At 40.6% G+C, this 24,835-nt stretch overlaps 1 protein-coding gene across 4 annotated transcripts in view; it reads left to right on the forward strand.

Moving 5' to 3' along the window:
• Window positions 1-2,680: 2,680 nt before the first annotated feature.
• The window catches only part of ebf2.S (EBF transcription factor 2 S homeolog), a 59,799-nt gene continuing 37,644 nt past the window's right edge, over window positions 2,681-24,835 (forward strand). For 3 of the 4 annotated variants that reach the window (XM_018254033.2, XM_018254034.2, XM_018254035.2), the window contains exons 1-6: window positions 2,681-2,944; window positions 12,124-12,280; window positions 12,384-12,447; window positions 12,714-12,769; window positions 13,405-13,478; window positions 19,100-19,168. In XM_018254033.2, coding sequence (XP_018109522.1) covers window positions 2,811-2,944; window positions 12,124-12,280; window positions 12,384-12,447; window positions 12,714-12,769; window positions 13,405-13,478; window positions 19,100-19,168 — 554 coding nt within the window. In that variant the 5' untranslated portion in view covers window positions 2,681-2,810. 4 annotated transcript variants of the gene reach the window in all.

The raw sequence follows: 24,835 nt of genomic DNA on the forward strand, positions 1-24,835 counted from the left end.
GGGAGTGTGACTGTGGGATAGCAGGTATAGTAGGGAGAGATGATGCCTATAGTAGCAGTGGGGATAATAGTCTCTGGGAAGGGACTGTGGGATAGCAGGTATAGTAGGGAGAGATGTGTCTATAGTAGCAGTTGGATAATAGTCTCTGGGAAGGAAGTGTGGCTGTGGGATAGCAGGTATAGTTGGGAGAGATGGTGCCTATAGTAGCAGTGGGGATAATAGTCTCTGGGAAGGGACTGTGGGATAGCAGGTATAGTAGGGAGAGATGGTGTCTATAGTAACAGTGGGATAATAGTCTCTGGGAAGGGACTGTGGCTGTGGGATAGCAGGTATAGTAGGGAGAGATGGTGCCTATAGTAGCAGTGGGATAATAGTCTCTGGGAAGGGAGTGTGACTGTGGGATAGCAGGTATAGTAGGGAGAGATGATGCCTATAGTAGCAGTGGGGATAATAGTCTCTGGGAAGGGACTGTGGGATAGCAGGTATAGTAGGGAGAGATGTGTCTATAGTAGCAGTTGGATAATAGTCTCTGGGAAGGAAGTGTGGCTGTGGGATAGCAGGTATAGTTGGGAGAGATGGTGCCTATAGTAGCAGTGGGGATAATAGTCTCTGGGAAGGGACTGTGGGATAGCAGGTATAGTAGGGAGAGATGGTGTCTATAGTAACAGTGGGATAATAGTCTCTGGGAAGGGACTGTGGCTGTGGGATAGCAGGTATAGTAGGGAGAGATGGTGCCTATAGTAGCAGTGGGATAATAGTCTCTGGGAAGGGAGTGTGACTGTGGGATAGCAGGTATAGTAGGGAGAGATGATGCCTATAGTAGCAGTGGGGATAATAGTCTCTGGGAAGGGACTGTGGGATAGCAGGTATAGTAGGGAGAGATGTGCCTATAGTAGCAGTTGGATAATAGTCTCTGGGAAGGAAGTGTGGCTGTGGGATAGCAGGTATAGTTGGGAGAGATGGTGCCTATAGTAGCAGTGGGTATAATAGTCTCTGGAAAGGGACTCTGGGATAGCAGGTATAGTAGGGAGAGATGTGCCTATAGTAGCAGTGGGATAATAGTCTCTGGGAAGGGAGTGTGGCTGTGGGATAGCAGGTATACTAAGGAAAGAGTCTATAGTAGTAGTAGAGTAATGCTTCAGTCTTCCTTGGAGGGGGTCAGCCCACAGGTTGGGAACCATTATGCTAGGGCCATTCCCACAGTGACTGATCCCCAAGGAAACTTGAAGTGCCTGTAATCTTACTTGAATAACTATGGGGTATTATTTATGATTAAATATGGTGTTATTGTGAAATGGGCAGACCTAGTAAAATGAACCAAACACAAAGGAAATCATGCCTGAACATGAAGCTGCATGCTAATTGTGCCATATATTTCCTGGTTAGCAATCTGGCCAATACCACTGAATTAATGAATTAAGTGACAGCTGGAGAGTCAGGGAGAACCCAGCTGTGCATTATACTCAGTGCTGTACATACTATATATACACACTTTTAAAGAGAAAATGTAGCCAGTATCTACAGGTAGAGATCAAACATTTTTATACAGGTAACAATTCATGGGATAGGTAACTGAATTATGTACAATAAAGTGTGCTTTGTATTTCCTATTATAATAGTGTGTACCAGGGATGCCCACTCTGCTGCTTTCCTGCTGAAGTTGTGTTACTGTTCCTAATATTCCTAATAGTTCCTATAATTTCACAGTCAGGGGATTCTGAGACTTGTAGTTTATCCTTAGCTGGAGTTTTACATCTGCAGTGCAATGGGGGTAATTGGCACCTCTCTTCCAGCCTGTTTCACGCCCTTAGCTAGTGCCACTTATATTGGTCAGGTCACAGGTTGGATTGTGGGTAATGTAGTTCCAGGTCGAGTAGTGAGTAAAATGCAGGTTTGGGGTCTAAAGAGTAGGTCATGGGTCAGTGGCTGCTGGTGATTAGGATTGTACTGGTCTCTATTGTATATGGAAACACTGTTATTTATATAATGCTTCAATAACCTCTTGCACATGGACGCAGTTACTAAAGAAGGTGGGCCCTAGCAATGCAGGAGGGCTGGGACCCGCAGTCTAAGGAGTGGAAATATTAAACATATATCAGATGTAAAACATCAATACTCCAGCTATTGTCATATAAAAACATGTAGTTCAACAACAGCTGGGGGGTCCATCTGACATGGGGCCCCTCTGATACTCTAGTGAGACATTATGGAAAACCCTGCAATTGTTTGAAGTAATGAGAACAGACTGGAGCACCATAACAACCTATACATGAATATATAAAGAACATGTCCCCTGGGCAGAAGAGCTTGCAATTGAACACACTATTTTTATTGTATTATAGTGAGCATGAAATTAACTTTTTGGGTGCCAAATAGGTGTGTTGGGGGGGTGACACAAAGAATTCCTAATTCCCAGCAGTGAGTATATGTATAAGGCTAGAGCCCTATAGGAAAATGACTCCTGAATCCCTGAACAGGACACTGATTGGGACAAATGCAAACAAACACAGGCTGCTTAATGTTTTCACTACAAGGTGATGCTGATGCTGCCTGGGGCATTGAGAGTTAAACCTTCAGCCTGTGGGTAGAGACTTGGACAGGCAGCCGACCAATCAGAAGCCCGATGCACAGCAGACCCCTCCTCCCCGGGGGGCTCATTCATGTTCCTTTGCAGAAGCTGCTTCAGTGCAAGCAGAGAGTTACATGGTCCTGGCTCAGCCTGTTGTTGAGGAGCAGGTGGCACAGGAGGGGCACAGGGACTGTATTTGGAGGCTAGTGGAACCTCCCCAGAATTTGTGAGCCAGCGCTCAATGTTTGGGGTCCAGGAGACTTTGGGAAGAGCAGGAACTGCCTTGAGAGACAAAGCGCTGGGAGTTGGAATGGATCCAATCCGGTCCTGGGTTAGGAATGTTGGAGTAGTGGATGCCAAGGTGGCAGCTCAGAGGTAAGAAGCTTGCCCAGCTTAGGGGCCCTAGTGATCAACTTTCTAATGTGTCTATCCAAGCCCAGAAGCCCAGTAGGGGAGAATAGAGGGTCAGCCTGCGCCAGTCTCAGTGCCCTGATGTAGTGCTAAGCGCAAATGACCCCGCACTGTACCCAGTGTAGCGCCTGGATCTCCGCATGGCCTGCGCCCCAACTTCTCTGGCTGCCGGCTCTACTACTAATACTGCTCTGCATGCGATATGTGCCGCGACTTTACTGCCAGTGACTTTTACCCCCATCCAATAAATGTCACTGTGACCGGTACCAGCACAACAGTGCCTGCAATAACCCTCGGCTTATAGCCTGAGCCTCAGAGCTTGCACTCTGTCATTTGTGCCTGAGCTTATATATATATAAGTATTTGTCTGTGTGTGTGTATATACAGGTGTGTATATATGTATGTGTGTGTCTTCTTCTGCACCTACTCTGTCTATATGTGCCTAGTATTCTGTGTGTGTATGTAGAAATGCTGTGTGCTTGTGTTACTGCCCTCAATCTGTGTGTGTCGGAATAAATTGATATTGTATTGCCGGCACTTGGAGTATGAGTTGCAATGTATGAGTTGCATGAGATCATTGGGTGATACACAGGGCAAAGAGAGTACGTCCATAAGGGGAACGGCAATGACCTGGGCTTCCCACCATTAGTAGGAGAAACAGCAGCAAAGAGTGGCCGAAATTCAGAAGGTTCTGGCAGTGCCCCCCACCGCCGCCCCCTACACGGACATTATAGCGCCCACATAGTCTGTCTCCTTATTCTCCTGCTGCTCTACGTGCAGACTCTCCGACATACAGACACCCCATTATAGGCGCCTAACTGCTTCCCTCTCCTCCTATATCATTATTCTCATATATGTGTCACTATTAATATATACCTTACACATATATTATGTGACCTGAACATACAGGACTGTCTGTGCCGCACAGACTCCTCTAAGCAATTATATTTAATATTTAATAATATTTATGTATATATATATAGTGCCAAATCTTCCTATAAATAACTGAGTGTATATATATATATTTATAGATCTATATAGAGATTACCTTGATATTCTCACTTGTATACTATATATATATACTATATACGAGGGATGTAACTTGAGATATAAATGTATGAAACGCATCTTCACTTTTAATTCATCTTAGTCATTTTTAATTTTGGGTTCGTACAAAGCTATTTTTACCTGATGTGCCTCAGTGTAAAACCTCACTATTAAAACTTAATGATTTCCCGGGAATTACAAGTGTGAATTTGGGGTATTTCCACATTTCCAAAGGTTAACCAGAATGATCTACCTTTTCTACTCTCTCGGAAGACTCTGGATCTGCCATGGGTTCAGCTTGAGGGGAAAGTTCCAAATTGGTGGAATTGAGTGAGTTTATTTACAGTTTGGAGCTGCTGATAATAAGTTTCCATAGGTCAGTTTTACCCTCAGTCTCTCCCCATGTTGGACTATAGTATCGCTCGGGACACTGGATTCTGCGCTATTTCCAGATAGAGAAGTTAATGATTCTGCTGCTTGTTCACCAAAAAAAACTTTAAAGAAAATGTCAAATGGTTTTGGTGCAGCTATATATACAGATTTGTGTATAGCAGTCTCTATTTACTGTTAATCTTTCTTTCTTTCTTTCTTTCTTTCTTTCTTTCTTTCTCTCTCTCTCTCTCTCTCTCTCTCTCTCTCTCTCTCTCCCTTTCTCTCACTTTCTATCTCTCTCGCTCTCTCTCTCTCTTTCTTTCTTTCATTTCTTTTTTTCTCTCTCTGTCTCTCTTTCTTTCATTATTTCTCTCTCTGTCTCTCTTTCTTTCATTCATTTTCTCTTTCTTTCTTTCTTTCTTTCTTTCTTTCTTTCTTTCTTTCTTTCTTTCTTTCTTTCTCTCCCTCTCTTTATCTTTCTTTCTTTCTTTCTTTTTTCAATCTTTCCTTTCGTCTCTCTCTTTCATTATTTCTTATATCTCGATCGTTTGGTTACAGTGCCCGCACTTGAAACAATTTTATATATATATTATCTGTATTCTGTAATGAATTGTATTGTATCCCCTGTGTGCCAAACCAAACTCACACACACACCAAATAAATGTGTGAGAATAAATACATCTCTGCACCCACGTGCCCTCTGTATGCCACAAATAGACGAATATTCCTCGAATAAAGGGACCTGTTACATCGCTGCTTATTGTAGCTAAAAGCTTAAATACGAGACTTACCTATGATGAGGCTTTACACTTCTTCTGACGGGTCTACTGCAAATACAAATAGACATAAAGTCGAACGCGCTGGGTATATAATGGATTAGTTGCATAGAGTGCTTCCATGTTATAAGAGGATGGAACGAGCAGACTGTTTGTACAACGTTTCGGCGGATCGCACAATTTATTTCACGTTGCTGCTTTTTCGAAGCTATAAATCTCCAGCTGTGCGCGCTTGGCACCTTTAGCAGTTATTATTGTCATTAGGAAACAGTAGGCCACCCAGAGTATGGCTTGGGGGTAGGTCTATTTGCCCTGAAGGGTCACATGGTATAGGAACATGACTTGTGGCTCAAAAACTTTAAATGCATTTGCGACTGAACAATTTGTCATGTGCGCCTATAAAAAAACTAAAAAAAAAAATGGAGATTCCGCAATGGAAGCGCAGCGCCGACAAACGCGCATTGAGCGCAGGGACGCACAGGCTCCAGAGGCTCCGACTCAGATCCCGGGGCAGTGGCTGTGTATGGGCTACAAATAAACGGCCATCATAAGCCCAAGGAGATATCTGTAAAGAAACCTGATTTGGCTGGTGAGCCAGTATCAAACAGACTGATGCAGCTACTCTTTAGAAACACTAGGCATAAGCATTTTGGTACAGGGGTGTAGATATATTTTGAGGTACCCAATTTTTGGTACAGAGTGTATGTACAGGGCATATAAGAAGGGGGAATAGGTTGCCTTCCTACAGTGCCTCTAAAGTTTGTATAAGGGTCTGCATCTGTCACTTGCTGCACTGAGTGTATTGCTAATATAAGGTTTTTATGGATGCCTTGGTACAGTGACTGTATAGTTTACAAGACAGTAAATACTAGTCATTTGGTACACTGGCTGTATAGTTTAAAGGAGTGATGTGTGTGCTTTGGTACATATAATGCAATATAAGGATATGACTTGGTTAAGTGTCCTGCAAGTTTAGATACTACAACTGTAAAGTAGAGTGACAACTAACCTGGCAGAGTTTATATAAACATAAGTTTATCTGTAGGGATTATATAACTATACAGTGTAAAATACATTTATGGGGGAGTATGAGAGTACACCTGGTGTAAACCAGACTAACAGTACTGTGGCTGTATAATTCATAGAACTATGAGCAGTTGTGAATAACTTGCTGTATAGTTCCTGCGAGTATAGCAGTGCTTGTATAGCACACAGGGGTTGATATCAGCATCTGTTTGTAAAGTAACTCACCAGGCCCTGTAGTTTGGGATATGGTTATAGGGAGGATTTGGGACAAGAACATGATTAAACACTGGTTAGGTGTCACTGTTAGGGTAGTTATCATTGCTGTACAAAGGGTAGGTATTTATTACAGCAGTTCAGGAGTATTGTTCAGTGGCGGCACATATTAAACTATTCCAGAGTGATTGTGGGTACAGGAGCACAGAGGGTACGACTGTCTCTAAACTCCACATTCCAGTTTGTATTAAAGCTTATAGGTATCTATACAAGCGACAGTAGGGTTGTGTGCAGAATATTAATGTACAAGTTCCCCTATACTTATATATATGACTAGTTTACAGAGATCCTTGCAGAGTACTGATAGAGCGCTGTACAGAGTATCACACTACCCACATCCATGCCATGTAGAAGTAGAATATTGCTACTGTAAGGCACATGAGTATTACAGCACCTGTATCCTTGTTGTGTAGAAGCCAGTTAGTTTATACATTGTTTAGAGTATTGCTAGTGTAATGTACAGGAGTATTGTAGTAGCTTTATCTTTAAATAGTGTGGAAATAGTTTTATTGTTAATGTGTATCTATGCTGGTACTGTAAGTTCAGTAGAGAGCATTACTGCCTGTATCCTTGCAATATGGTGGTAGTATAGTATATATATATATATATATATATATATATATATATATATATATATATATATATATATATATATATATATATATATATATAATAGTTCCAGCTGTGGTGCACTCCAATAGAGTGTTCTCTTCATGCCTGGGTGCTGTCACATATAGATAATAGTTTCCCAAAATTGACGCACTCCAGGACTTCATAATGCAGTTAAAAAGGAAAATTTATTGTCAACGTTTCGGTCCTTTCTGGACCTTTCTCAAGACATTTCAAAAAGGAAATGTCTTGAGAAAGGTCCAGAACAGGACCGAAACATTGACAATAAATTTTCCTTTTTAACTGTGTTTAACTTGAGTTCACCTGTGCAAGGGCACTGGCTAGATTTATGGCCTGTCTCTTCCTGAGAAGACACTCCCAGTGTGTGTGTGTGTCTGTATATATATATATATATATATATACACACACACACATATATATATATATATATATATATATATATATATATATATATATATATATACACATATATATATATATATATATATATATATATATATATATATACACTGTATATATCAAACCTTTGAATATATATTCACAAGTTTGATTGCAGAATAGCGTCAGTGCAGTATGTATAGTGTTACAGTGTGTATAGTTGCAGTGTGTGTCAGGCAGTGGTGTATATTAGGTGCCCAGGCTGTGTGCTACCATTTCAGCTGTATAGATTCAGAGCAGGCACTCAAACAGCAGTCTCCTAAAAAGACATATAAAATCAAGTTGCAGCTGATTTAGGAACACATGGAGATAGCCTTACATGTTTTGCGCTCAGCAAACACTTAGGGGGGGTTATTTATTAAGGTCTGAATGGTAAAATTTTAGTTTTTTTCACCAGAAAACTCGAATTCATAGAGGAAAATAAACTTGAATTTGAGATTTATTGTTCTCCGATGCTGCAAAAAGCCAGAATTTGAAAACCTGCCGTCTCAGACTTGCTGAGGTCCTGTATAAGTCAATGGGAGAAGCCCCTATCTTAAATTGAAGTTATCGAGGTCTATGGGGTTTTCACCAGAAAATCCGACTTTCTCGGGCAAAAAATTTAAATAATTGAGTGATTCCTTATATACTTTTTAACTATTTCATTAAAGAAAGTAAGGAGGCGGTATAAAACATTGAAGTCTGGTGTAGGTAACAGTATTTTCCTTCACCTAGTACAGTGTCTAGTAAAGTAAGGGCCAAGTAGAATATTTTGCTTTCTTGTGGTGCATAAAACCATTTGGTAGAATCCCATGAATTTGGGTAAATGACTGCCTGTGTTTATTTAGCCATGTTAGATAGTGGAAAATTAACTGTATTTAGTGCAGCTTGTAGCGCAGTGTTCGTAGGTGCGTAGTAGCAGGGGGTAAATGCATTGTATAAATTGTATCATTATGTATATTTTATATTATTTATATTGTGTATTTGGCTGTAACTGTAACTCTTGCAATGATGGAATCCTTGTGGATTGTATTCTTTGCTGTGTATATAAAAGTATTGAATATCATGCAGGGAGGTGCATATTTGAGGCATAAAGCAAAGATTCTCTTACACCGGGGGAATCAGTAACATTACGGTATTTTATCTCACTCAGTCACAAAGCTGCAAACAATATTTGTTGATAGAAAATTTCAAGGGGAAATCTGCCATACCTTAAGTGGGATCTAAAACCAGTGCAATTTTTATTTAGTGGTTGTGGAATTATTAAACTAGTTTGTTTAGGGCCCGTAGGGTGTCGTATCGAAACTACTATCTGGCTGCAGTGGTCAGTGCCTGTAGCCGCCGTGTAGAGTTGGAATAACAGAATGGAGAAGAGAAGAGGAAACAATATGAAACATCAGTAATAAAATAATAACAGTCCAGCTTTGTAGACAGAAAACAATGATATCAGTAAGGGAAACATGCACCAACATAAAACAAAATGCATGTGTTTACATGGTTTACTTCTGTCCAAACAATAATAAATGTTCGCTTTAATGTGAACTTTGCCTTTAAATCATTTTATGTCTGACAGTAAGGGAAAAGGAGGGGGACTCTTATATTGTACTTAGCATATTACAGCTTATTTTGCTAGGCATCATAAATGTTTCTGTAATGTGCTAAGAATAAATAAGTATAAATAAGTATAAAGTTGAAATAAAGACTATATGTACAGGAGATGTATGAATATATTATATGGGGCAGGAGGGCTAAGCACTATACATACTGTACAGGTAAGGGATCCATTGTCCAGAAACTAGTTATCCATGAAGCTCAGAATTATGGAAATGCCATCTCACATAGACTCTATTTTATCCAAATAATCCACATTTTTAAAAATGATTTCCTATTTCTCTGTAATAGTAAAACATTTACCTTGTACTTGATGCAAACGACATAATTAATCCTTCTTGGTATTAAAACCAGCCTATTGGGTTTAATTAATGTTTAAATGATTTTTAGTAAACTTAAGATATTATAGAATCTGTTATCCGGAAAACCCCCCAGGTCCAGAGCATTCTGGATAACAGGTCCCATACCTGTACAACATTATAGTGAAAATCCTGCTGCAAGATGAGACTTTGATAATGCACAGTGTATATAACAGTACATTTTATCTCATGGGTGTGATATTGTACAGAGGAAATTAAAGTGTATCTGCTGAGAGTGCAAGATGCGGGATACTCGGCAGTGTAATATCTGCCTCACTGTGTATTAAAACAGACCAATTTTCCATATATATTTATATTTCTTGAAGATGTTCCAGATGTATTAGAGATCTTAAAATGTCAGGGTAGGAAAACAGTGGTGAGATTAATTACGTATATCTAGTGATACATATAAACTAATTTAATCTATCGATCTCTCTCTGTGTCATCTGTCTATCTATCATACAGTATGTCTGTCTATCATCTATCTAATCTATCTATCTATCTATCTATCTATCTATCTATCTATCTATCTATCTATCTATCTATCATCTATCTATCATCTATCTATCTATCTATCTATCTATCTATCTATCTATCTATCTATCTATCTATCTATCTATCTATCATCTATCTATAATCTATCTATCTATCTATCTATCTATCTATCTATCTATCTATCTATCTATCTATCTATCTATCTATCTATCTATCTATCTATCTATCTCTCTATCTATCATCTATCATATGTCTATCTATCTATCTATCTATCTATCTATCTATCTATCTATCTATCTATCTATCATCTATCTATCTATCTATCTATCTATCTATCTATCTATCTATCTATCTATCTATCTTCTCTCTCGTTACATTGATTAAACCCAACAGGGTTGTTTGCCAACAATATATTCATTATGCAGGTATGGGACCTGCTATCAAGAATGCTCTGGACCTGGGGTTTTCCGGATACTGGATTTCTCCATACTTTAAGTCTACTAGAAAATTATGCAAGCATTAAATAAACCCAACAGGCTGGTTTTGCTTACAATAAGGATTAATAATATGTTAGATTGTATCAGTTTTATTATCACATCGTAAATGCAAATCATTTTTTAAAATTTTGATTATTTGATTATTATGAGTCTAACTTTCTGTATAACGAGTTTCTGGATAACGGATTCCATACTGTATCTTAGTTGGAATCAAGGGCTAGAGGTACTGTTTTATTAGTACAAATACAAAGAAAATAATTTTTAAAAAATTAATCTTAATTCATTAAATTGGAGTCTATGGGAGATGGCCATCCCGTAATTCAAAGCTTTCTGGATAACAGGTTTCCAGATAACAGATGCCATTCCTGTACTGTGAAGTGAATGTAGTGGTGCAGATCTGCTGTATGGGAGATGCAAAGGTTACATTTATATTAAATAACATTTCCATTAATGCTTGTGGTGTGGGAGAAGTGTAGTGGTCTTGTAGACTGTGGGGAGCATTGAGTATTGGCTTTTATCTCTTGCACTCATGCAGTCAGTACAGTAACGTTACTGGGTTTATTGTGGGAGATGTAGAATGCATTGTGCAGGGAATATAACAGTGTATGTGTGATGGGGAACCAGTGAGGCAGAACACTGTACAGTGCATATCATTTTATCTTTTGCAGTAGGGGGAAGCACAAGGCAGTGCATACAACAATTGTAATATTTGTAGTGGTTGAGAAGCAGAGCATTCTGCAGTACTTGCCTACTTAGAAGCACCTTGTGCATTGGCCAGTAGGACAGGGCATTAGTGATGAACGAATCTGTCCCATTTCGTTTAGACGAAAAATGTGCAAAACTGAGAAACATTTCACCAAACACATTGAAGTCAATGGGCGTTTTTACACACGACAATTTTTCTCACTTCAAATCCATTCAAGTCAATGGGTGTTTTTTCTTATGGTGACTTGTTTTGTCCTTATGCATTACAGTCAATGGGCGTTTTTTCTTATGGCGACTTTTGTTTGGTCTTAGTGCATTAAATTCAATGGGCGTTTCTTTCTTATCGCGGACTTTTGTCATAATGCATTAAAGTCAATGGGCGTTTTTTCTTATGGTGACTTTTTTGTCCAAATCGTTAAAAGTCAATGCGGTCATTTATCAACACTGGGCAAATTTGCCCATGGGCAGTAACCCATGGCAACCAATCAAATTACTGCATTCATTGTTCTACTTGCAGCTGGCTTTAAAAAGCTAATCACTGATTGGTTGCTATAGGTAACTGTCCATGGGCAAATTTGCCCAGTGTTGATAAATGAGCCCTAATGTGCGTTCCGCAGTTTTGTGGAAAGTTTTGCACATGCTGAAATTCAGAATTTCACTGCGAATCCATGGCTGGCGGATAAATTCGCTCACCACTACAGGGCATTGCACAGCAGTGTAAATAGTGGGGGATATTGTGTTTTGCATTGGGAATAAGTACAGCACATGCATATTAACAGAGCCCTGTGCACTTCATAGTGGGGAGAGAAACAGAGAGGGCAAAAAGAAACAACACTGTGATGTTTATAACAGTACATGGTGGTATCTCCTGCAGTGGGGAGGGAACTTTGCAGTGCCAATTCTCATACAGCACATGCTGTTTCTTTCTCTTGCAGTGGGGTGGCAGTGTCCCGGGCTCACTTTGAGAAGCAGCCTCCACCCAACCTGCGGAAATCCAACTTCTTCCATTTCGTGCTGGCCCTGTATGACCGACAGGGGCAACCGATAGAGATTGAGCGCACGGCCTTTGTGGACTTTGTGGAGAATGAAAAGGTGAGCGAGCATTTGCAGCCATGATAATGGACATAAGAGAATATCTATATTAGCTGATGAAGCACTTGAACCCTGATAAACTGTTTCTGTTTCTATCCTTTAGGAGTTCAGCACAGAGAAAACCAATAATGGGACACACTACAAACTGCAGCTCCTGTACAGCAATGGTGAGTCCTCATCCAGCTTCGTGTCCCCTGCTGCGCCCCTACAATTACTGCACTGCTAGGGCAAGGCAGAATATGAGGGAGCATCACCCCTGACAAGGGTTCTGAGGCTTTATTTATACAGTCCATTTCATGTAGCCAGTTACACCTGAAGCATATGATAGTGAATGGCACATTTTATATAACAGGCCTTGGTGGGATTGTAGGGGAATGGTCCCCATTACCCAACCTCAGTCCCCTCAACTGACTGCAGATTGGTCTTTCCCCAGGTGTTCGGACTGAGCAGGATTTCTACGTAAGGCTTATCGACTCTGTGACAAAGCAGGTAAGCCCATGTTACCCCCCCCCATGGTAACATTGGTATGGAGTCAGTGACCCATATACACAGGTGTCTCCTTTCTTCTGCCTTCTTCTGGATCAACAGTAGTACCATGGGCGTTGTCATGTGATCCACCACATAGCAAAGCAGTTGTTATTGACTTCTCACTGCCTTGTGGGTTTGTAGCCAGGGGCACATTAAAAAGTTCAAGATCCTTTTTTATAAACTCAGCAGTGATATGTACCAACCACTGCCTAAGTATGTTGCCTCTGAAGTCACAATTTGTGGAACGTGATGGGGGTGGGGTTTCCTTGGGAATGCAGTGGACAGGGGGCGTGGGCAAGGTGGAATTTTGTTTTTCACATTAACTTTAGGCGGCCCCCCATTCTATTAATTTGATGGGGCCAACGCCCAGGGAGCACACAAGGGCACTTAACAAATAACTAAAGCTCCTTGGGTTGTGAAAGCCCTGCTAAGTAGTACTAAGTGCCCACGATTTCTGATGGCAGCTCTGCAATAGCTGATTGGCTATGGATGTGAAATTTTGGGGCTAAACTGAAACCAGTATAAGGAGCAGGATGTAGATGCTTTGGAAGGGTCAGGACATTGGATCATACTCATTGTTCTCTTTGCTTCTCTAGCCAATAGCTTATGAAGGACAGAACAAGAACCCGGAGATGTGCAGGGTGCTGCTTACACACGAGGTCATGTGCAGGTAAGGGTGCACCTCATCCCCTCCTCATTATAACAGACTGTGTGCACGACACTGCCATATAGAATGTGGCAGTTTGGCTTTTACTGACCCAATTGATCCAACATATAAAACCAAAACAAACAGGCCCATTCAAATATAGTTGCGGTGGAAACCATGGTTGGTTAAGGACCACTTTGATCCTTAGATTGTTCCTCAATAAGTGCATTACACTGGTCCCTCTGCTGATCAGATTGTTGGCACTATGGCTGAAGGGTTGAATTGGCCTGACCTAATTTGAGTAAAGATTGACTTGTTTTGTGATGAAATAAAAAATGACATCTATTCATTTATATTGTATCTGTGTTATTAAAATGAGGATGCCTGTGAAGCCTATGAGGAGCCTTAAGGCCACTGAAATTCTTATAAGGACCCCATAGAGTCCCAACGTCTCCCATAATAAATCATCCCGATAACCCTAAGACCTCCCATAATAAGTAACCCCCAGATAACTCTAACTGTTCTTAGTTATATCATTTCAAAAGGAATATTCAAATGTATGCGACTTTTGAAATTTTTACTATTTGCCTTAATAACCTATATGTAAATATACTCAGTGGTAAGTGTGTGCGAAACGCGTGATCTCTCGAACATGCCATTTCTTCGTTAGCAGCCATTTTGTGTCCACTTTGCATGAAAACAAGACAGGTTGAGAGTGGAATCAGATTCCCTGAAGGCTGAAGATTGCCAGCCCCCCGTCTCTGGTCATATATAATGTTATCTTGCAGAGTAAGAAATCCATTAGCAGTTCCGTTATGAGCGTGAGATCCAACCACAGGGAAATTAAAATAATTTGCCAGGTTTAACTCAGTTAAATAAATGAAAGGCACAGTTTCACACTCTTCCCACTAGGGATCATCACCACGCCGTCGCTCAGTATAGAATTTGTCAAAAAGTTGGAGACGCAGAGAATTCCTTATTTATACCCTGCACTACAGAGTCACACGCTCCCATGCTACATACTGCAGGCTGGATAGGTAAATGTGCCTCTATGCTTAGTAGGGAAAATACATCATTTATATTTAAGGATAAAGGGGTACAGGGTGCAAAGCAGAGGAACAGTTGGCTCATTACAGTGTTTCTCAGTCTTTTTCTCAGGCGAGCCACATTAGCTTTGCAAATCAAAAATTATGAACCAAAAATCAAATGAACATTTCATCATTGGATGAAAATGTACTGTAATCAGAGGGATCATGGTGACCCACCCTAAACAGTGCATTTTTTGGGTTTTGACCTACAGCAAAACAATTCCTGGATTGTAGCTAAAGGTGGCCATACACAGCCCTTTAGACCCATTGGGCAGTCACAGGCTGCACAAGCCTTGCTCGAAAGCCCCCTAACAACCTTTGCTGGGGAATTTCTCAATGTATACACTACTCTTTCTGCGGTCCTATCCATGCTTTATCACATTCTCTGTGTGCCGGCCACCCACTTTGGCATCATGGTGCAGGCCTCTAGATTTAGCAGCTCATTTCCCCATCCTACCCTACAAATTAGAAAAACAAAGCTTTCAGGTTAGAGTTAATAGCTGCTCCCTTTCTATATTAAGCTGCCATTTTGCTCACTACTTAACTGACTTAGCCCTGGAACAAAAGGCTAATTAGTTACTGCACCCAATTAGTGACTTGTGCCTCGGCGCCCAGCCTAGATCAGGGAATTGTGACACTTTTTTTTCCATCTCAAGTTCTAGAAACCTGAAAGTTGCCCCCGAACGTGTCGAAAAGTCTACAATAGGCAGGCAAGGGAGGATGCACAAAGAAATAGTGTTATAGAAGTTGTGTCTGACTTTTAAAGGAACAGAGTGTTTCTGCTGAACCAGTAACACATATACTCATTGTCGTTCAGCCTCTCTATACTGAGTGCTGAAAAATACCTTTGGTTGGTTCTTTGTAACCTGCCTCTGTAGGGTCACCTTAGTGGAAACAGATCCTACCCCTGCTGGGGGGCCTTACAGGTATAGGGGGCCAGATGGGGCACTGACTGATAAGCAAATTCAATAAAACTCAAATGTCATATTTCCAGGGTTTAGGGGGAACCTATAATGAATTTTGCTTTGGTGTCCAGTAAGTTCTAGTTATGCCCCTGGCTGGTGAGGGATACTGGGAGATGTAGTTTCCCAGTTACCCAATAGAATAACAGATGCTGGAAGCTTTCTCTGCTAACAGAGCAAGATCTTGATGAAAAAAGTCTCTCTCTCTCTCTGCAACAACTTTACTGTCATCATATGTTCCTGAATATTTATAGTAGGGATGCACCGAAAAGAGGATTTGGTTCTGTACTTGGCCAGGATTCGGATTTGGCTGAATCCTTGTGCCTGGCCAAACCAAATCTGAATAGGGTGGGAAGCGAAATCAAGAATCAAGGACGTAAATTTTTTTTTGCCCATTTTTCCCTACCTGACCCTAATTTGCATATGCAAATTGGGATCTGGTTCTCTATTTGGCCGAATCCTTTATAAAAAGGATTCGGGACACGACCGAATCCCAAATAGTGCATTCGGTGCATCCCTAATTTATAAGATAATCTTTGGTGGATCTTTCGGAATGTAAATGTTTTCCTGAATTTATAGATTTAAAGTGTAAGCCCTTGTGGCGAGGAACACAAAATCCCACCAGACTGGCCTTTCGTTGTGTTACTTGGTCACTGCCCTTGTGCAGAATTGCAGGTGGCACTTTATAAATAAATTGGATGAATAATATATGTTGTATGTTAGGAAGGCACGAGCAGGTAGTTGAGGAGGGCAGATTTCATGGACATGTCCTTCTCCCAGAATCAGGAAATGTTGGCTGCTCCTCCTATGCAATCTATGCCAATTACCCTGAAAAAGGATCCTAGTTGTTATCCCCCAAGCAGCAGTTATCTCAGTGCTCCTGTACGTGAGGGTAATAGGACATTTTAATGTGAAGCAGACTAATGGGGGCAATCCCGGCCCTTACAGCTGGTTAATAAGAATGGGAATGTGACAGGCCGGCGTAGCTCACAGCTGGGACACTGCACAAGGCTGCTGGTCACCCTGCCCCTGCTCAGACAGATGGTGGGAATTTACACACTTTTGTTATGCAATCAGCAGGAGCAGAATGCAACACAAAGACTGTCGGCAATCCAGCCCTCCAGCACAGTGTGTGTGTGTGTGTGTGTGTAATGTGCGACTGCGGAGCAGGGTATGTCTGTGTATGCAGAGCAATGCTTCAGTCAAGGGGCATCTGGGCCCTTCTCACTTATTAATATTTTATTGGACCATTTGCAAAAGTACATGAAACTGAAAAGAAAAATTGAGTTTATTCTGTACATAATGCGCAGCCTTTTTTATAGCACTTTTAAAGGCAAAATAACCACTGCTTAAAGGTTTAGGTTCATTTTAATCTTTCTACGTCTGCCTAGACAGTGTATGTATGAAAGAATTAATATGCACAGAGGAAGCAGTATACATCTGATTCTATCTACTAATTTATATGAAAGGAGCCACCATACTGTTTCCACTGACGAGTGTATATATATATACTATACAGTATATATATATATATATATATATATATATATATATATATATATATACATACAGCATATAAATAAATAGAGAATAGAATAGAGAGAGAGAGAGAGAGAGAGAGAGAGAGAGAGAGAGAGAGAGAGAGAAAGATGCTACCTATAGAGACTGTCCAGGACTTCATTATGCGGTGAAAAATCAGAAAAGATTTATTGTCAACATTTCGGTCCCGTTTTGGACCTTTGTTAAGACATAGTAAACAGAAAGTACCCCCCCAAGGTTTAAATACACAGAGTGATGCCAAAACCCCATCATTAGGATGAAATACAGTATGTCCTATATATATATATATATATATATATATATATATATATATATATATATATATATATATATATATATCTGTATTGTATATATATAGTTTATATTCAGTTTTCACTGTGTATATATATATATAAATGACGCACTGTATTTTATCCTAATGATGACGTCATACAAAGGGGTTTTGTGTGTGTGTGCGCAAGTGTGTGCATTTCAATCTGTCCATAGATGAGGGATATTAGACCACAAACTCCATTAGAGCAGAGATTGATGTGATTGATGGAACATATTCTGTAAAGCAATGTGTAAAATATGCCTATGCTATATAAATTAAGGATAATATAATAATTATTATACTTATTAATCTGCGTAATAAATGATAGATGTTCTTAATTAGTTGCATCATTCATGTCCAAGCTGTGGCCTTGCAATTGGTGTTGACAGAGATGGAAGACCTAAACAGGCTCTAAGCAGGGTAATGGTTTTGAGCCCCTTTTAGCTGCCTACAGATGCTCTCTTCCATATGTCTCTTCCCAGGGGCAAATACATCTCACTCTGAGGCACGTACTTCTCTCTTAGGGGCGCATGCCCCTCTGCTAGAAACATGCATCTGCCCTAAAGCAATCTACGTCTCTACTAGAGCTACTACATCTCTCCCAGAGGCACATACTTTTCTCTTAGGGGCCCTAATGTCCTTCCAGATGCACATGCATCTCTACTAAAGGCTCTCTACTACAGCTACTACATCTCTCCCAGAGGCAAAATACTTTTCTCTTAGGGGCACTAATGTCCTTTGAGAGGAACATACATTTCTCCCAGAGGCATTTACTTCTCTCTTAGGGACACTTGTATCTTTCCAGAGGCACATACATCTCTCATAAAGCCATGTACATATCTACTAGAACTACTACATCTCTCCCAAGGGCACATACTTTTCTCTTAGGGGAACTTGTGTCTTTCCAGAAGAACATGCATCTCTACTAAAGGCATATATGTCTCTACTAGAGCTACTACATCTCTCCTAGAGGCAAATACATCTCCCCCAGAGGCATGGTACTTCTCTCTTAGGGACACAAATCTTGCCAGAGGCACATACATCTCTCATAATGCCATGTACATATCTACTAGAACTACTACATCTCCCCCAGAGGCACATACATCTCTACTAAAGACATGTATGTCTCTACTAGAGCTACTACTACTCTCTTCTAGAGGAACATACATTTCTCCCAGAGGTATCTTAGGGGCACTTATATATTTCTCAGATGCACATATATCTTTCCTAAAGCCATGTATGTTTCTACTAGAACTTCTACATCTCTCCCAGAGGCACCACTTCTCTCTTAGGGGCACATATGTTTCTCCCAGTGACATTGTCAGGATCTCCATGGTTTTGAACCATGGACCTGTTGTATATCAGTCACTGCTCCTCCTGCTTCAGAACTCCAGGCATGAGGAGCAGCAGTTGATTAACAATAGGTTTCTTACAGACATGTATTTTTCTCCTAGAGGCCCTACATCTCTCCCAGAGATATATATGTTTCTTATAGGTGCAGATGTTTCTCTCAGAGGCACATGGTCTCTATTGGACATAACACTTGCTTCAGAGTGTTCTAGCACTAGTTGGGCCCCTAGTACCGATGGATTTTTAGTTACAAGATTTGTGTGTAAACCATCTCTAGTTGTTGCAACTCAAGCTGTTGCACATTGATACTAACCAATACCCCAGCATTCACCCAAACCTTTCTCACTCTCTCCCTCCTCATCTGTTCTTCAGTCGCTGCTGTGAAAAGAAGAGCTGCGGGAATCGGAATGAGACCCCATCAGATCCAGTCATCATTGACAGGTACAAAAATGATGTCTACTGCTTATGGCTATATTTTGGCTCATTACTTGGCCACTTGTTTGATTTAAAGATGGAAACTATGAGGTCCCTCATTTCTTGTATACTGTAGGTATACCACCCAACATTTTAATTGGGGCCTTTAGTAAAAATACATGTAGACTAGAGCAACTGTACTTAATGAGTAATCAATGAAGGCATTTCACTAATCACCTGAGCAGCCTCTTCCTCTGCATATAAACTCTTTCAATAATCCAATAATTATAGGAAGAATTTATATGCCAAGGAAGAGGCTGCTCGGATGAGTAGTGAAACGTCTATAACGATTACTCAGCAAGTCCAGTTGCTCTAGATTTGCTTCTACTAGATAGGCCATGTTCTGGATGAATGCAACCTTCACAGACATTTTGGGTTCTATTTCAATCCAGCAACATACAAGCCCAAAGACCAAACCCTCTTACAAGGGAGGAGCCTACCTTGAACTTTGGGAGGTATATATATTTTTTTTCTGCTCTAAGTTATATGTGATGTGCTATTAGTAACATGCTGGTATAGTCTTGGTCAAGAGTCTTTTGATTTATGGTCAACACAAGCCCAATACACAGAGCTGAGGAGTAGGATGGGTTCAGCCTTTTATTCTAATTGAAATTTTGAATATCCAATAAAAATGAGAAAAACCAATATTGTTTAAAAGTAATAAAAACCATTGTCAGAGAACTGTTTCCTGAAAGCCTTGTCACAGGGTTTAAAAAGTCCCCTGCCACCCAGACGATCTCATGGTAAATATTCCGCTCTTGCCTTGGGAGGCCTTTCCTTGTCTGAAGCTTCCGCCAGATTCCTGGGACATCTGCTTTTCTCATTGACACAACCCACAGCCTCCAAAAACACATCCAGGTTCAGTGCATACACATAGTTACACAGCCCTGCTCCTCACGCATTCCGCACGCAGGAGGCATCAAATAATCTAGGAACTTTGTTTCCATGTATTTCTAATTACACATGAATTAACTGTGTCTATAAATGTTATAAGTTGAGATAGAGCTGCATTTACATCTCAGGTCAATCTGGGAAATATACAGGATATTTTCAATAATTACTTTCTAGTGAAGGTAAATAGCTTTGTTTATCATTTTCCCAACAATCGCAGACTTGTGTGATTGCATATTTACAATATATTTAACAGTGTTTGATGCATCCAAGCTACTGATGCCAATACAAAAGTAATTTGCAATCTCAGATTCTCAATTTGTTTAAGAATTTAATTGGAACTATTGGTTTATTTGAAAATAGAGTTTCTTCCTTTTACAAAGACAGAATAGCACAAGGGAATGTCTTTCTGTACAGAACATAGGCTGAATGAGAATATCAGTTGCTTTAGTCTATTCTTCAGAAACAGGCTTAAATATCAAAGATATATGCATATCATCAGATTTGCAACTGTAAGGTATCCATTCATTTCATCATTATGGCTATTCCGTTGTTGCTTGGCTTAATTTGCAAAGATGTAAGAATATTGCAGAAAAAACCGACAGCGGATTTTTATCTACAATATCTTTGCTGATGCTAAAATGCAGTTGTAGCTATAAACTAACTGGAGTCACGAGCATGAGTTCCAGATTTTTAACATTGCCTCCTATGAAATTTTTTTTTTACCCTTTTGCATGTTAAGTGATGGACTCAACTTATTTGACCCAGATCCAATAGTGGCAAGCCGGGTGGAGATCTTAGAAGTTGTAGATATTTGGGGAGATTGACATTTCTGATGGAACTGGAGAGTAGTGATGGGCGAATTTCCGCCGTTTTGCCGAAAAATTCGCGAAACGGCGGAAAAATAGTCGTTTTTGACGAATTTATTCGCCGGGGGCGAATCGCGCAAATTTCCTGCGAATACGCGCCTGCCGAATAAATTCGTGATATACACAACTTCTCAGTGTTTTCTGAGTTCTTCCATAGCACTGAGCATCATCTCCGTCCAAGCAGAGTGTGATATATCACGTTACCTTCCTCTGCTCATGTGATATGTTGCAGCCTAATTGTTTAAATATGCAGACGGAATGCAGTGACAACGTTCCAGCAATCTGGTCACAGTCAGGAACAGGACCGTATGTGATTTATGTGGCTTTACACCCTCCCTGGATGTCGCAGGCGACAAATATTGAACCTAACCAGCCATTCGTGGAATGTGGACTGTTTGGTGGGGCATGTAGAAAGTATATTATAAAGACATTGGATCTTTCTGTATATTTACCTACTCTGATAGGCTCTGCATGAACCCATTGGAGGCCTCCAGCTTGCCTACAAGGGCCAGAATTAGAGAGGAGTCAGAAGATGGGGAGAACCTCAATTGGCTGTTTAATTGCAACAGCAGCTTCATTTAAGGGCCCTCTCTGTCATACCCCAAATCCACCCCTAACTAAAACCATGTGGGGACTCAAAAACAGCTGGAGGGCAGTAGACTGGAAGTCCCATGAGAAAGACCTGCAACTGATTATGTACTCATGTCAAAACCTGACTGCAGTGTTATGCATGGGATCTGCTTCTCGAGTGGCTTTGACAGAACATTCTGCCTTCATTAACTAAATCCAGCCAGTGTCAGAATGGGTCTCCTAGTCTTAGGGCCCACCATACAACTTAATAACCTGGGTCCTCACAGCAAAAATATATAGTTAATTCCAAATTGGTTTTTTTATAGGCCCATGTTGTAATTAAGGATGGGCAGATAGGAATTCAGAACTAGGACTCACTAGTCCCTGGGCCACTGGCAAATCCTTTGATACTCTGACCCTGAATTCAGCTCCATGTTTCCCATAGAAATACAGGTTATCTGATGCAGATACAAGTGTTTCAGGCCTATGGCGGGTTGCAGGCTATAGGACAAGGCAAATACATTGTTTAAAGTTGCACATACAGGCCAGCCAGTTTTTTTATTACCAATGTATATTTTATCACAAGAAAACCAAACTTAAACAAGACTGATTTATAACCCATTACTAACGGGGCACACGTGCGGCTTTACTGAGACATTGGATTTATCTAGAGGTGAAAACACTCCCAATATAGCTTATAAAGCCTCTCCAAAATTATTAAAATGACGACAGATTCCCTTTAAAGGCTTCACCAAAAATCTGTTCTTAGTAGAAAAGCTTTTATAGAGCACCCAAGGGTTTGGAGTGATGCCCGGAGTATGTTTTCTCGCTTTATGATTAATGAAGGCCAAAGTGACACATGGGGGGTGTTGCTCATGTTGGTGCTGGGTTTCCGAGTAACATAGGGATATTGATTGCAAACTAATAGCACTAGCTCAAATTATCACAGCAGGCTAAAGGTGGCCATTCAGTGGCCAGTGAGGTTATCTGACTGATCAGTCTTAAGGCACCCCACAACTGACCAAATGGCCAAATCCTGCTGTATATTGTTAACACATATTTATAAAGCATCAACCTATTTCTCAGTGCTACAGCAATCCAGCCAACCCTCATAAATACAAAGCTGCAGAATGCATCGGGAAAGTGCAGGTGTTTGCACCCCATTTAGGACTTCTAAATGTTGGGAACAAGGGGCAAAGTGCAAAATACATGGCAGCTTGCACCTTACATGAAGCCTTCTATGTTTCTATGTTAAACTGAGAGCTCTCAGTACTGAAAAGCTTAGGCAGTTCTCAGTTTCTGTCCATTAGGGCAATGACACTGATGCCTTTAAAGGAGAAGGAAAGGCCTATTTACTTGGGGGTGCCAAAAGTCAGGCACCCCCAAATAAGTAGGAAGCGCGGAGAAAGAATAAGCAGGAAGAGGATCGCTCCGTGGGGCTTGATAACCCCGGACCGGTGCAGTTTTCTGCTGATAGGAGCACCGGCCTGGTGTGTCAGGTATGTATACATAATCACTTGGGGGTGCCTAACTTTTGGCACCCCCAAGTAAATACAGCCTTTCCTTCTTCTTTACGTAACTCAGTAGGCAGTGCCTTAAAGCACTTGTGCTAGAGCCCTGCATCATGGTGGGTAACCCATAGAGGGAGTCAGATAGGTTTTTGTTGACCATAAACCATTAAAAATAGAAGACCATAAAAATAGAAGACCATAAAAAATAAAAGATTGAGTTCCCAGTTTATTCAGCTGGTTAATGACATCACTTCCAGTTCCATGCCATCCAGCCCCATTACTGCCAGCACAGAGACTTCCAGCAGAAAATGTGGGTACACAGGGTCTATTCCAGTGCACAGGTCACTTTTGGGTGTGACCAGCACAGGATTTGTGCGGATGTGTAGAGGAATTTGTTGACATTTCTAAACTACGCTGGGTTGCTATGCAGTGGTAGGGTCTCCTGAGTCTAGATTCTTTGTTCAGGGGTTCTCATATAATGCTGGGAATATTCTAAATCCAGATTATTATAGCAAGTCCAAGGAGAGATTAAGTGTTCTGTAGTGTTGGGTGATCTCCTGAGTATAGATTATCAGGGGGTTATATAATGCTGGGAATATCCTGAGTTTAGATTATCAGGACAAGCTTGTACAATGCTGGGTTTTATAAAACATTTGGGTTCCTTCCTGATTGCAGATGATCAGGGTGGGATTATTCTAGTGCCTTGGCAAGTGCCACAGATGTGTACAAATCTGTATGATATAATGTATGTTCTTAGTATCTGACTTTTCATTATAACATCAGCTGTGCACCCGTCGCTGGAAATATCCATCATATTCGCAGTGATGCTACAGCTGTTTATTACCCACTTGAAATGTATTGTGCTACATTAGGAACGTGAATTATTTCCGAGTTAACCTTTACATGGCCAATAACATATTTAGTATCATTATCTGCACTTAACATATGCTGTAAATCTCCTGCTTCCCTTCCATTTACTTCCTCCAGTGGAGAGAGGCTTGTGAGGGTCGATTACAGAACGCTGAAGGCTCATTTGCAGCAGTGTTTCATTCATGCCGTTTAGTTAGGATGCAGCATTTGGAGAAATTGTGTATAAATGCCCTTTCAACTAAGCTTTCATTGAGATCGTTTGTTCCTTCATGCATTATTGTGATTTTTCCTAAGATATTATCTGCTTCCCTCAGATCATAGATAAGCAGCAGTATGGTGACACTTGACTGCAGGCGGAACCTGTTATCTGGCTTTGGCTTGTGTTTTGCTTTAAACACAGTCAAAGTCATGAAGAATACAGTTTGTTGACTGTCAATTTATATTTGTTCTTAAATGAAGAAACACCCCTAAAAACTGACGAGGGGGGCTTAACATGCGTTTTGTGCTGGGCTGAGGCAGAAGACGTGTGACTTTTTTGGCATGAAACTCTATAATGTTCAGGCAAGGATTTGGTCTAATGTACTGAATCCATGTGGGATAGGAGAGTTCTGTTCATTAATGAGACACAGAGGATCTCAGTGATGCCCTGATTAAAAACAATGGAAAGTGCTTCAGCGATCCCACAATGTGCAGGGCTGGAAAATTCATGTTGGATATTGTAATAAAACTTCAGCTATGGCGTGGGGGAGAGCGCAACTCATTATGTAGGCCTGTAAGCCTGGAGAGACCTTCTCGATTAGGGATATATACTCTCAAGAACATTATCAGGCTATTGCTTCTGGATTGTCATTTGTTGGCGGGTGCTCTATATGGATAAGAATCTCTAAAAATGCAAGGGGTTGTTTTGTCTGGATAAAATGTAT

This window comes from Xenopus laevis, chromosome 3S, assembly GCF_017654675.1.
Source record: "Xenopus laevis strain J_2021 chromosome 3S, Xenopus_laevis_v10.1, whole genome shotgun sequence".
NCBI classification, from domain to species: Eukaryota; Metazoa; Chordata; class Amphibia; order Anura; family Pipidae; genus Xenopus; species Xenopus laevis.